Genomic DNA, 13,174 nt, shown 5'->3' with positions numbered 1-13,174 from the left:
CAGGGAGTAACAAAGTGCATAAAAACTAAAAAAAATGCAGTCACATGTCTACGTGTGTTGTCGAATGTCTGACTTACCTGATGCAGTTCTGGCACGTATCAGCAGAGCAAAGTGCTGGCATGAAGCGAGTGTCTTTCTGCAAAAGTTTTGCCTCCTCCGAGTCGTAAAGTATCAGCTGCAAAAAAAGAATGAGAATATTTTAAAAAGTGTTCCCAACAATATCGAACTGAAAGGCCCCTGTTTCATTATGACACTTTAACAAGTTATTGAGAAGCAGGAATGAAATTTAGAAAATCTGTAGAAGTAAACATGAATCGTCCAAATCCTCTTGGAGACTTTTCTCCCTGATGTTCGAGATTTGCAGATTTGTAATAGGGTTTATAATATTCGTACCTGCATGCTCTTGTGAGGTTCTACCCTGCATATCTCGATGCATTGTTGTAGCGAAACACATCGCGGCACTAATCTTCATTCACAAGCGCGCTCTTGAAACACAGTGTGACCTACAGCTTAATCTGACCAGCTTGCAAGCGCATGTTTCGCACTATTCTGCAGTTGGTTAGCTCCTTGCGAATGTGTTATAGAATGCATGAATAGTGTTAGCAGAAGACACACATGCATACAGCCAAAAAAGTGCACACACGTAATGCACCAACCTGTTTGAAGTCCGTTCCCTTGACCGCGTCGTACAGGAAACGAGTCAAAGCCAGGTGACTCGCGCCGAGTTCTCCCAGGACGTCAGAGGCAGCGCGTGCTTCACGACTCACAGGGCCCGTTGCTTGGACTGCAGGTAGACCACCTCCTGACCTTGAGAGCGTGAACGCCGTACCACCGGGCTCCAGGAAGGATCCGGCAAACTGACTCCTTGTGAGGCGTCGCAACTCGGGACACAGTCCGGGCTGTCCTCGGCACAGCGCTTTCCAGGCTGAGCGCAGCGCCTGCGCAAGTGTGAATACACCCCGCGCGGCCGGCAGGGCCCGAGACGTTCGCACAAGGGCTTGCACGGGCTCGTGGCTCAGGGACAAGTCTGGACATGGCACTGCGTTCTCCAGTCCAGGGATCCTGCGATGGTGTCAAGAAAACGAAAAATGTCCCTTTTGTGAAGCCTAAGAATTGTACCAGGACTCCTTCATGAATGTCCTGCATGCGATAAAGAATGTCTAGAAAGGCGACGCATTTTTCACAGCCCTGACAACTTCCTGAAAAGTTTCCTTCGTGTAGGTCAGCTCTTTGAAACAAGTGCCCTCATTAGATTTCACGCACAACACAACATGTATGTAGTAGCTAAAAAAAATGATAAACTTTAAGCCACTTGTGCTCAGTCTCACCAAAACGGGAACGTGGAAGAATCTTGAACTCTTAGGCAGAGTATGCATACATATGTGTTGTGATGAATACGGCCAAGATCCCTGTGCACAATCAAGGAAGTCCTCCCAGCGAGTTTCCATCAACAATTTAGTGCCAGCATTCCAGCGATCCCCCACTATGACTGATAAGATAAAGTGACGTACTTGAGACCCTGTATTCTGCAGTGCTTCTGCATTGCCACAAGCTCCAGGTACCAACGATCCCCAGCATTCTTGACGTCAGCCGTACGGCTCAAGTTACTCCAGTGGTCCTCGAACGAGCCCACGGTGGGCGGGTATGGGGCGAGGGCGTAGAAGCCTGCGCGGTTGAGCAGCGGGCCCAGCCTGCGCAGGGCTTCCTCACCAGGCACCCAGGCGAAGAACCACTGTCGGTGGCGCAGGAAGGTGTCCGGGTCCGAGGCGATGAGCTCTGCAAGGGCCTCGACGGCATCGGCCGAAGCGGTCACCACGAAGACGGGTGTGGTATCCTCCAGCTGGACAAGGAGGTTGCGCAGTCGAAGACGGGCTCGCTCGCCACCTTCGTGGGTGGCTGTCTTGGGCAGGGTCTCGATGAGGGTGACACAGGGAGATGCGGCCGACACAGCCCGCTGACTAAGCGCCTTTACCACAGCCACGCTGGGCTCGTCATGAGAGTGCAGCACGGCGAAGTGTTCCCACTTCATGTCGAACGCGGCCTCCAACAGCAGCTACAGGGGAAAGGAAGCAAAAGGAAGTTGCGAGAGAAAGGTGATGGCACAAAACGATGGGCTCACAGGCAAGTGGAAAGAGAAACTATTGCCTCATATAGCCCGAAAACGGCCGAGAAACTCAAAATTTATCCTGAAGTAGGGCCAGCTTGCGCCCATTTCATTGTAAAGAAAGAGGAGAAAAGAGGTTATTTTCTATTGCTCCGGGCAGACGAAGCCTGGAGCCTACGCGAGTTCAAAAAGTCACAACATTCTCTCATTCTTTCTTTTTATTTTGAAAAATCAACTTTTTTTGTGTTTACAAATCCCACATGCCATAAATTTGGCCTGTAGTTGTTGTACTATACGGTTCCATAAAAAAAAAATCTGTTTCCCCGCGAGGACGAAGCAATGGATGTGATATCGACAACTTAGAATGTAACACTGAGAATGTAATGGCTAGCAGATCGAAACATGCAGCGCGCTGTTCACGCACAATTGACGCACGAAAACAACACACACAGCACGAGAGCTAACTAACAACGTTTACAGTTCGATGCTTAACACGCTGCTTTAAAAAGTTATGCATGAAACGTAATCACAAGTACAAATATATTAGTGCAAACTAACGAGTGTCCCCGTTATTATTTCGCTGTCTTTGAAAAGCGCACTCTTTTCAAAAATGTGGCGTGCTCAGCTAGCCAAGTGACCTGTGTGGCCGAGGGAACTAACGCAATCGTTTCGGTGAAAGACCAAGGCACACGATTCTCCACACCGAAGGATAAGTGCGCGCGCACGAGCACCCAACCTCCCCCCCTCCTCTTCCCGCTCCCATGCCTGGGGCAAAGTATGGGTGGGAGATAAGCGAGCGTTGGCTCATCGCGATGAGCTGGGGGCCAAGCGCGGGCGGCTTTTTTAAAAGGCCACTCGCCAGGTTTGATAATTTTTGAGCTGACATGTGCAACGCGTAGATGAGGCATTCATGATCACTTCTGCTGAAATTTGCAACGCTCCCCGCTGTGGAAACAGGTAAAATTTCAAGATGAACGCTGCTTCCTCTTCCTTTCGCGGGCGCGCGCCCAGAGAATGAGGGCATGGCGTGCACGTATGGATGGCCTTACGTACACGACAGTGCATTGACGTGGATCCTCTATGTCCATATCATAAAAAATATCCATATCATAAAAAATATAGAAGATACTTAGACGATATTTTTATGATATGGAACCATGATGAGGGAAGTCTTTTCCGCTTCATAGAGGATGTTAACAAATGCCACCCGTCAATAAAATTCACGCACAAAATTTCCAAAACTAGCATTAACTTTTTGGACGTTACTGTCACGGTCGAAAATGACCGCTTGTCAACAAACCTTTACAAAAAGCCTACAGACCGTCAAATGTACCTACATTTCAACAGCAGCCACCCAAAGCATTGCAAAACGGGTATTCCATATTCTCAGGCCTACCGGTACCGAAGAATATGCACCGATATGCGGGAATTTGACAGACACGCGGAACACCTAAAGCATTCCTTATTGAAACAAAATTATCCGGAAGACATTATTGACGATGCCATACTACGTGCTCGCAACGTGAACAGGAATGATATAATTAAGGGACCAAACAGAGTACCTAAAACGACTTCCCAAACGAACCTTGTACTAACTTACTCCTCATCAGCGCCACGAATCAACAACATACTTTCCCGCCATTTCAACATAATCAGGCAAAGCAAACGACTAACTTCTATTTTCGCGAAGCCACCTCACGTGGTGTACCGCCGGGATAAAAATCTGAAGGACATTCTTGTCAGAGCAAAAACAAACACCCCCAAAATTCAATCAGGGTGCCATCCCTGCGGAAAATCTCGATGCAAGGTATGCCCACAGATGCTCACAACACGTGAATCCAAAGCGAACTTCTCGGATTTCAAATTCTGCATAACTGAAAGCCTTAATTGTGACTCCAGTAACGTAATATACATGCTACATTGCAACATCTGCGGACAAGAATATATCGGCCAAACAGACACGCCATTTCGGCGGCGGTTCAATAATCACCGGTACCACGCCACTTCACTGCCGAAGCTACCTTTATCTAGACATCTGCGCCTGCCAAACCACAGTTTTGCAAATATTAGCGTAACTCTTTTGCAGTCCGGTTTTTCAAACAGACGCGAGCGCGAACAGCGTGAGGCATATTTTATTTTCAAATTTCGTACATTAGTAGCCGGTATCAACGAGGACCCCGGAAAACTCAACTGCCTCCGAGAAGTAAGCCAGGAGAAAATTGGTGACAAAGATTGATAGCTGGAGACCATGCTTTTTTCTGACTGACTCGTACGTGTACACTGTCCTTTCTTTTTTTTTTTTTTCCACATGCACATACAAAGTGTTTACGTTCGCCTACCACTTCATGACCGTTGAAGGGAAACGGACGAAGATTAAAGGTAAATAGCCGACCGACCCATTAACGAGAAACCTTTCCTTTACACACACCGCCCGCCGCCCGCCGAACGACCAATTACGGGGAAACCCCTTTCTTTAGGCACGCCGTCCCGGACCCTCCCGGCACCGCGGCGACAATCTTGGGTGGCCCGACACGCGCCAAGAACTGAACAGCACGTGATATGAACCGTAGGTGGATGGAGACGGACAGTTGGCTTCGTTCTCAGTGTTGACAGTGGTTCTTCCTCTTTTTTACTTTTTTACTTTCTTTCTTTTCTTTCTTTTTTCGTCTTTTTTCTCCCCTTTTTTTTCCTTTTTCCAGTTCCCTCTCACTCTCGCAAACGTCTTTCAAGGCGAGAGGGACGCAACAGCAAGGAAGTTTGGAAGCTCATGTCAGTATAACTCATCCCCTGATGAAGGGAGGTCCCCTCCCGAAACTGTTGGGAAATAAATATATTTATCCTTGTTGACAACGCTCCCGTTGTGCCATATCCCATACATATATACATATATATACATATATACATATATATACATATATACATATATATATATATTATATAGCTTGCACGTGACCTCACTGTTGCTGCGGTCCTATTGCGGCGGCCATCTTCATGAGCCGCCGCTCATACCTGCCGTGTGCGCAAGTCCTACGATTGCCGTTTTCAGTACGATGGAGCCGCACTGCCATTGTCGCTATATTCTTCGCAATCGTTTTTTTTTTTCTGTGCATCATGCACTAGGTTGGCAAGCGCGTTCTCGCTACGAGGAGAAGGTGCACTTGTGCGACGGAGTAAATTTGTACACACTTTGACCCGAAACGGGCACCACTACTTAAAATATCTCTGTGACCGCAGAACTGTCGCACGGTGACATTGCGAACAATTTAGTTTTTAGCACCAATTTTGTAACTTAGGTGAATTGAAGGCTTTGAATTCATGGAGCGCACAACTATGCTTCACCAGCAGCTGAAAAAAGCCAGTATGCTGAAGAGCTTTGCGACCATAAAGTGATCGTCATTTGCCGAGGTAAGTTCAATGGTTCATCAAATCCATACAAACACCAGCTTAAAGTTATCATGTAGCAGTGAATGAACGCTGCCTAATCAACAAATGCTGATGGTTGCACTCAGTTCTTACGTGAGCACAGCGAGGTGCTCACGCGGTGGCGCGTTTTTTGATTGCATCTGCCTATTTGCATGTTGCTTTATTTTTGTCATAAACATAGCTGCATGTACGTGTGCATGAACGTAATACTGAAAATTGAATCACTACATGGAGACTGTCATCAAGAGGGAGCCGCATTTGGATTCATCTACACGAATGGATGCCTTGATCTTGTTGAGCAGCAGATTTGCGCGATGAAATTTCAAAGTGACAGAGGGGAAAATGAAGGATGAAAGTGCAATGTACTCATTCGCGTACCCCATGGATGATTTCCTCGGGGCAGAAGGGTTCGTAATGCAGAATTGTTTGCTTTTTCGTTAAGAGGTGAACGGTCAGCGGCAATGCGGGGGCATCGGCGGCAGCACAGGTTTGCGACGCCGGCTCAGCCACTGAGTCTACGATCGCCGCATCGGCATGTCGTCGGCGCCGTTTGAACTTTGCTTGCTGCTTATCGTCACGCCGCTTTTCCTCGCGCTCATGCCACGCAGCGCCTGTATGCTTGGAGCCGTAGCCGAGTTGCAGAGACTGCGCACCCTATCTGGGTTCGTCTCACCGAACAACCTGGACGGCTTTCCTACGAGCACAAGAGCATCCACGTTAATTATTGTCTTCATGCTTCCTCTCTCAGTCATTCACCTTCTACGAAGTCAGCCCCACACCCCAAAATGGTGCCGCTTTGTTCGTCAGAATGCGCACGCTTTATGCGTGCCAGCCAGGTCCTCCGACGGTTCGCGCTGAACTTTTTCGTACGCTCGCACTGGTCTTCAATAACCTTCAGTGGTTATAAAGAAGCTCGTACTAGTACGCTGCTTATTTCTTCTGCAACTGTGGCTACGGTTAGAGCAGCCTACAATGCGCATATACCTATTGCAGAGGAAGAAACTTGTAGGTCCAACGAGATGCGGCTGAACAAGGCCTGAACACGGTTTATAAAAATGGCCGACTCGCTGCGAGCAGTGAGGTCAAGTGACATAGGTGCAAGCTATGTATACGGCGCATGACGGCAGCGGCGATGACAAAAACCAGCCAGGTCGGTCCCTATAATCGCTATCCCAATAAAATTGAACATAAGAGCATTTACGTTCGTGCATAACGTCCCTATGTCCATGTAGAAGTTTGGAACGTGGCACAGGCATCTCTAGTATTAGAGGATGAAAGCCTAAATAAAGAGAAAGTGTGACATGTTGGTTTAATGGGTTTGACCTGAATTCTGCACTCATGTCAACTTGCCATGCTACAATTGCACTCACCCGTTGTCTGGGACGATTCAGCGTGGTAAACAAAAACTGTTCATGAAAGTTTTCAGTCAGATAAAACTTCTCGTACAGTATGCAGCCGACGATCTATATAGGATTAACTTCGGAATCTACTTTACGAAAGAATAAATACCATGTTCTTAGTATAACACGCAAAAGACCACAAGAGTAAAACAATATACCGACTTGCTTTATGCATTTATATGGACTTTATTTCGAAGGAACAGTGTTTATGCTATATTTTCGTTGCCCACGCACGTGTTCCCATTGACGCTTCACCACGTGCTCCAATACGGCAGTTATTAGTGTGCACTGAGTGTTCGATTGCGGCATTATTTATCCGCAACCCATTCTATACTCGTTCATTAGACTAAGAAAAACGGCCCCAGCCACCTAAAGGGGTCATGACACCGAATTTTCAACCATAATTTCTGTTGAGTGGGTTGATTCTTGTACGTTCACAGACAAGCGGGCGAAATTTGAGAGAATTTGGTTGAGCCGATAATTTATAAACGAATATGCTTATGAACGAGCGACAGTCGAGCAACATTGGTGCGATCGCTAGCCATGACATTCGGAACCGCTTGTTAAGCGAGCTGCCGCACGGTGCGCATCCAAAGGACGGTCGTGTTTCGTTGTCAGCCGCGCTTGCAGTCTAACTTTTTCCACGTTGTTCAACTTGCCACTCAGACTAAATGACTTCCAGGGGTTGAAACAATACCAGCGCATCCCCCGTGTAGCGCTGGCACTTGCAGCAAGCAATTTCGGAGGTCAAAAAGTGCCCTGTGAATGTGCAATGCATATGCCGTTTGCCACTATAGATAAATACTCATTGAAACGCCTTGCAGGCAGTGCCACTGTTGAGCGCCACACTTGCTATTTTTTTTTACCGGAACCGAATACGATCGACAGAGATCAAGTGAAAATTTGGCCAAAATGTAAATCGTGAGTAACCCTAGGTAGCGCCGCACTGACATATTGTTCGCTTTGTCTTATGTTTATATATGTCGCACGCAACAACCGATGAAAAAACAACATTCCCAATGCGTATCTGTTCAGCACCAAAAGTCGTGCATGCTAGCCAACAAAAATCTCCACGGCGCTAAGCAACACTTGCTCGCGAAAGGAGCGTCAAGGGACCCCCGTATCCCAAGTTTGATTGATAGATGTGCACCCAAATCTGAGCACACGGCCCTAAGCATTTCCGCCTCCATAAGAAATGCAGCCGCCGCAGCCAGGATTCGATCCTGCGACCTGCGGGTCAGCAGCCAAGTACCTTGGTCACTAGATCACCACGGCGGGTCCGTATCCCAACCTCGCTTTTCAACCTGACACGCATAAAATAAAACTGTCTATCATGCGGAAAGCAGTCTAGAATGTCTGCCACAATGGCCAGATCACTGGCATTCTGGTTCACATAGTCTTCGACGCTTTCTTTGCTTCAACTGGTGGCGATGGAATCGAAGTCAAAATACTCAACGTATACACGACGTCGCCGCATATGGTGATGGTAATGGTAACACACCGCAACAGTTGCAGCCCACTAACACATGCAGACCATGCGGCGAGCAGTGCTCGCAACACTGACCGCATGCGAAAGGGGCTGTTTGGTAACAGACTTCGTCACTGCTTCTTTGGCTTGTGACACATGCCATGACAAAATGGCGGTCGCCGGTGGTGGGCAAAGTTTACAGCCGATGACATCTACGGCTTATTTTGAACTGAAATGATCTCTTACAGTCCAGTTTTCACACGTGCGAAGCATATTTGACCCTTTACTTTCGTTTTCGCCGACAAGCGTAAATTGTTGGGTGATTGTCAAAACCCCTTTAACCGTACACAGCATCGCTACTTGCAGTGTATGTGTATCAAGGGTGTGGAGTACAACTGCTCGACTTGAGAGAAACGGAACACGGCATTTTGCTCAGGACATCGAGAAACTCCAGTGCGCACTGACCTTGGACAGGTACTCGGGTGGCGCTATGGCACTGCTTTCCAGCGGGATGGTCGGCACGTCGTGATCCCTAAGAAGGCCGGCAATCAGCTCTTCGTTTCTCAGGGTGCTCGTCATCAAGGTGCCTGGTCAATGGCAAGCAAAAAAAAATGAAACACAGTTTAGGAACTCCTGCAGCTCTTTTATTTATTACTGATGGGCAGGTTATGCATTGTAGTTGAATTCAGAGACCAATGTGTGACTACGACCTACGACCTATGATGTGGGGCTCGGCATAAATTTTGACCGCATTGGGAGTCAACCTTATTTGAACCACTGTATTGCGTTACAGGTCTAGGTTATCGTGTACATGCATCGAAATTGCTTTAATCCAGTGAAGTCGTCCTGACAGAGTGAATACACACTAACGCCTGCAAATTCGAATCCAGTGAACTCAACAATGAGGGGGGACAGTAGTAATATAAGGAAGGTAAGCAAGTTAGCTAGATTATGTCCAGTTTGCTACCCTACATCTGGGGAGGAGGATTAAGGGAGTAAAAAGAGAGAGAGAGAAAAGAAGGGGCACATTTCACAACACACACACAACACAGAGTGCCACTGTCGCCTTCAGGCACTGCAGGAGAGCTCTTGTGGCTTTTTATAATGACTCACCTGTAACTCTGGAACTGTTGGCGGTGCTGACGCATGTCTCAGAGTTCCCTCGCAGGACAGGCAGGAGAGCATCCAATTGTAGGTAAGCCCTGGCCTTGTGGCCGCAGGAGTCGAATACTCGCATGCCTGAACAAGTCGGAATCGCAGTGTATGCTAGTCATTTGCTAGTAATATAGACATGCAGTATACTTGCATAATAACGCATTCTTGCAAAGAGAACAACTCACCGCATGATACACAAGAAACAACAAACATTTGCCAGTTGTGATGTATAATAAATATGTACGCAGAGTACACTGTGCTGTTCTCTTGCCTTGGTACAAAAAGATGGCCATAATGAATGTCGGTAGTCTTTCCCAGAAGTGCTCAACATTTATAAATTAGCATTTATATTCCCAAAAAAGCTTTCAATGATAGATACGTCATCTTACCCGTAGAAAACTCTGAAGCCTCTCATATCCAATAGCTTTAAGCGTACTTTGCGCTGTGATAGCGCAGGATGAACGGTCTTGTCCGCCTCGTAATAACGAGGAATGGTGTGCAACACTGAGCAGTTTTTTTGGCAATGCCCCCGATAATCTACAGTAAACCACGATTTGTCATGATTAACTTACGCAGTAACTATACAAGAAAAACTCGTTGCAGCTTTTATACGGAAGGGTGTCGAAAGATACAAAAGATGCTTCGCATAAGCTTTGAATTCTTTGACAGATTTATTTATTTATTTGCCTAACTATATCTCGCAGACACGGTTGTATGAGGGTAATCAACAAGCGAAAGGGTTCAAGCGAAAGTAATAAGTTCTTATGCTGAAAAGGCAGCGCTTTGCAAAGAGAACAATACAGCAGCTACGAGCAAAAGCCAATCATTGGTTTTCTGATTCGTCATTCAAGCCCAAGCACTTAAGATATGCCTTGGAATACCCCGCAGTGCTTCAACGGCTGAAACCATTGTCATCGCTCAAGATCACTCGATAAATACGCATATTATCACCGAGACAATGCGCATGCACCTCAGGCATTATGCCAGGATCCCTTCTCACCACCTGGCGAGCCTAGCTGCTGAAAGGCCCCGCACGAAATACGGCGCTATTGTCTCCAAGCATCGTTCATCGTTTGCCGAGACATACGCACCTGCATCAAAGCCACTGCTTCCTCCTTGGAGCTTGAGCCGGCCGCGAGTTCACTTAATGATTCCAGGAATGAGGAGAAAATCGGACTTACCGACACATGCCCTGAAACAACTGAGTCTATCCCTACTGAAAGAAAACTACAGTAACCACGTGCACATTTACACGGATGGCTCTACTACGCCGTCTAGTTCAGGTGGAGCAGTGGTTATACCATCACAAGGGATAACTCGGTGTTTTAAGACTTCACATGTGACAAGTTCGACGACGGCAGAACTCGAGGCTCTGCGCAATGCACTGGAACACATCAATTCGGAAGAAAGACCAGGTAAATGGGCTGTGTTTTCTGACTCAAAACCAGCGTTACAGTGCCTGATATCAGTTCTCCGACGCGGATGCCACGACCAGTTGACCTACCAAACCGTGAAACTTCACCACCTGTTAATACAAAAAGGCCATGACATCGTCTTTCAGTGGTTACCTGGACATAGTGGTATAGGCGGCAATGATTCTGCAGATCATGCTGCTCGCACGTCACATAAAGAAGCGAACAGCGTTCCGATACCGCTTTCAAGAGCGGATGCGGCGAGGCAGATTCGTCAACTGGCCCGCAGTCTCACACTGACTGAGTGGAACACACCAAGCATACGACGTACACGACTGCACGAGCTCGACCCTTCACTACAACTCCGGCTTCCACCCGGCCTACATCGACGTGAAGCTTCACTTCTTTATCGCCTTTGGCTGGGAGTTGCTTTCACGAAAGCTTATACCACGTTAATCAGAATTACTGACAGTGCGGCGTGCGATGTTTGCGGCACCGACGAAAATATCGAACACCTGCTGTGTCATTGTCCTCGATTTGCCTCAGAGAGACAAGTACTTGCCAACGCAATGCGGCGACTGGATGATCGGCTTCTTTCTGTGCAGGTGCTATTACAGCAACGTACACATGCCTCGACAGCCCACAAGGCAGTGAAAGCCCTGCTGCGTTTCCTGAGAAAGACAGGCTTGTGTGAATGCCTCTGACATGCGGTAGAGTTCTACACGCTGCAGTGAAATTACTGTCAGTCTCTCCCCCACCCCCTTTTTTCCCTCTCTTCCCTCTTTCTCGTCTTTCTTGTCCCCTTCCTTTATCCCCCAGTGTAGGGTAGCCAACCGGATGTCTTTCTGGTTAACCTCCCTGCCTTCCCCCTTTTTGTTGCTTCCTCCTTCGTCATGAACATCGATGTTGCGAAGAGTTTAGAAAAGACATAAGGAATACGCTTATAGCCATTCGAAGAGTCCTTAATAATATTGTGAGCGCTGATTGTGTTGCTCATCATTTTCACTTTCACCTGCGCATACAAAGCACCGTGATCATCATCATCGTAGCCGCTCGCTGTTTGTTCGGTTGCTGGCTCGCGCGTCTGGGTTGACAATAAAACGGTCGCTCCTTCGTACCTGACGTCGTCTCACAAGTGGTGGAGCGTGCTGTGATTCCCAAGTCCTCGTGCACTACCGGTCACCTCTGGAGCTCCGATCAGGTCGACGGCTGTGCTTGCCAACAGTGATGGCGCAAAACGACCCACCCCCTGCCGCCTTCTTCGCACCACCCGCTCAGCCTGCTGGGCCTCTCCACACCGTGAGTACCTCGCAACGAGACCCTCCAGTGTTTTCTGGCCTTCGCGGTGAGGACGTAGAAGAATGGCTGGACAGTTACGACCGTACCAGTGCTTGCAATTACTGGGATGAGGCACATAAGCTGCGCTATGTACCCTTTTATCTGAAGGAGGTTGCTAAGACGTGGTATCATAACCACGAACGCGACTTTCCTGATTGGTCAGCATTCACGGTGCAGCTGCGTCAAATATTCGGCACTTCTACAGGACGCTCTGAGGTAGCTAAACAGAAGCTCGCTACCCGCATCCAGGGGCCTGACGAATCGTACACATCGTACATTGAAGACGTTCTGGCCCTCTGCCGCCGCGCCCAAAAGGACATGCCGGAGGCCGATCGTATTCGGCAAGTAATGAAAGGCATCAACTCCGTCGCCTTTAATGCTCTTGTCATGCAGAGCCCGACAACAGTTCAGGACATTATTACCACCTGCCAGCGCCTGGACGCACTTTACTCAATGCGCCTTCCACACGCCTCCTATGACACTCGTCTTACTGGCGAGCATGAGCTGCGAGCTCTAATTCGCACCATAGTGAGAGAGGAACTTCACAGCCTTGTTCCTGCCAGCGCACCGACTTCACCTGCCCGCTCACCCCCTCCTAACTTGCGGGAAATTATAAAGGACGAATTGGCGTCGATGACGAGCGTCGCACGTGCCCCGCCTCCTGTGCCCTTACATGTGCCTACGTATGCCGAAGTCGTGTCACGGCCTCCTCCACCTACTCCACCTGTAACTACGGACGTCGTATACGACCATTTGGCCGCGATGGCAGCCAAGGCACCACCACAACCACACTTTCCTGCCTGGCGCCCTACGCGCCCCGTCTGTTACTACTGTGGCATAAGAGGACATATCTCCCGCTTTTGCCGTCGGCGCC

The 13,174-nt window shown here is 48.2% G+C and overlaps 1 protein-coding gene across 2 annotated transcripts in view; it reads right to left on the bottom strand.

Moving 5' to 3' along the window:
• Window positions 1-13,174, bottom strand: part of LOC119170039 (uncharacterized) — a 310,797-nt gene that overhangs the window by 29,194 nt on the left and 268,429 nt on the right. For both annotated transcript variants that reach the window (XM_075890670.1, XM_037421068.2), the window contains 5 exons: window positions 9,509-9,634; window positions 8,861-8,982; window positions 1,512-2,053; window positions 657-1,062; window positions 78-175 (listed from right to left, as the gene is read on the bottom strand). In XM_075890670.1, coding sequence (XP_075746785.1) covers window positions 78-175; window positions 657-1,062; window positions 1,512-2,053; window positions 8,861-8,982; window positions 9,509-9,634 — 1,294 coding nt within the window. The remainder of the gene's footprint in view (window positions 1-77; window positions 176-656; window positions 1,063-1,511; window positions 2,054-8,860; window positions 8,983-9,508; window positions 9,635-13,174) is intronic.

The sequence above is a fragment of the Rhipicephalus microplus genome, chromosome 3 (assembly GCF_043290135.1).
Source record: "Rhipicephalus microplus isolate Deutch F79 chromosome 3, USDA_Rmic, whole genome shotgun sequence".
In the NCBI taxonomy this organism is placed as follows: domain Eukaryota; kingdom Metazoa; phylum Arthropoda; class Arachnida; order Ixodida; family Ixodidae; genus Rhipicephalus; species Rhipicephalus microplus.
This window is presented reverse-complemented; position numbering and strand designations above follow the sequence as displayed.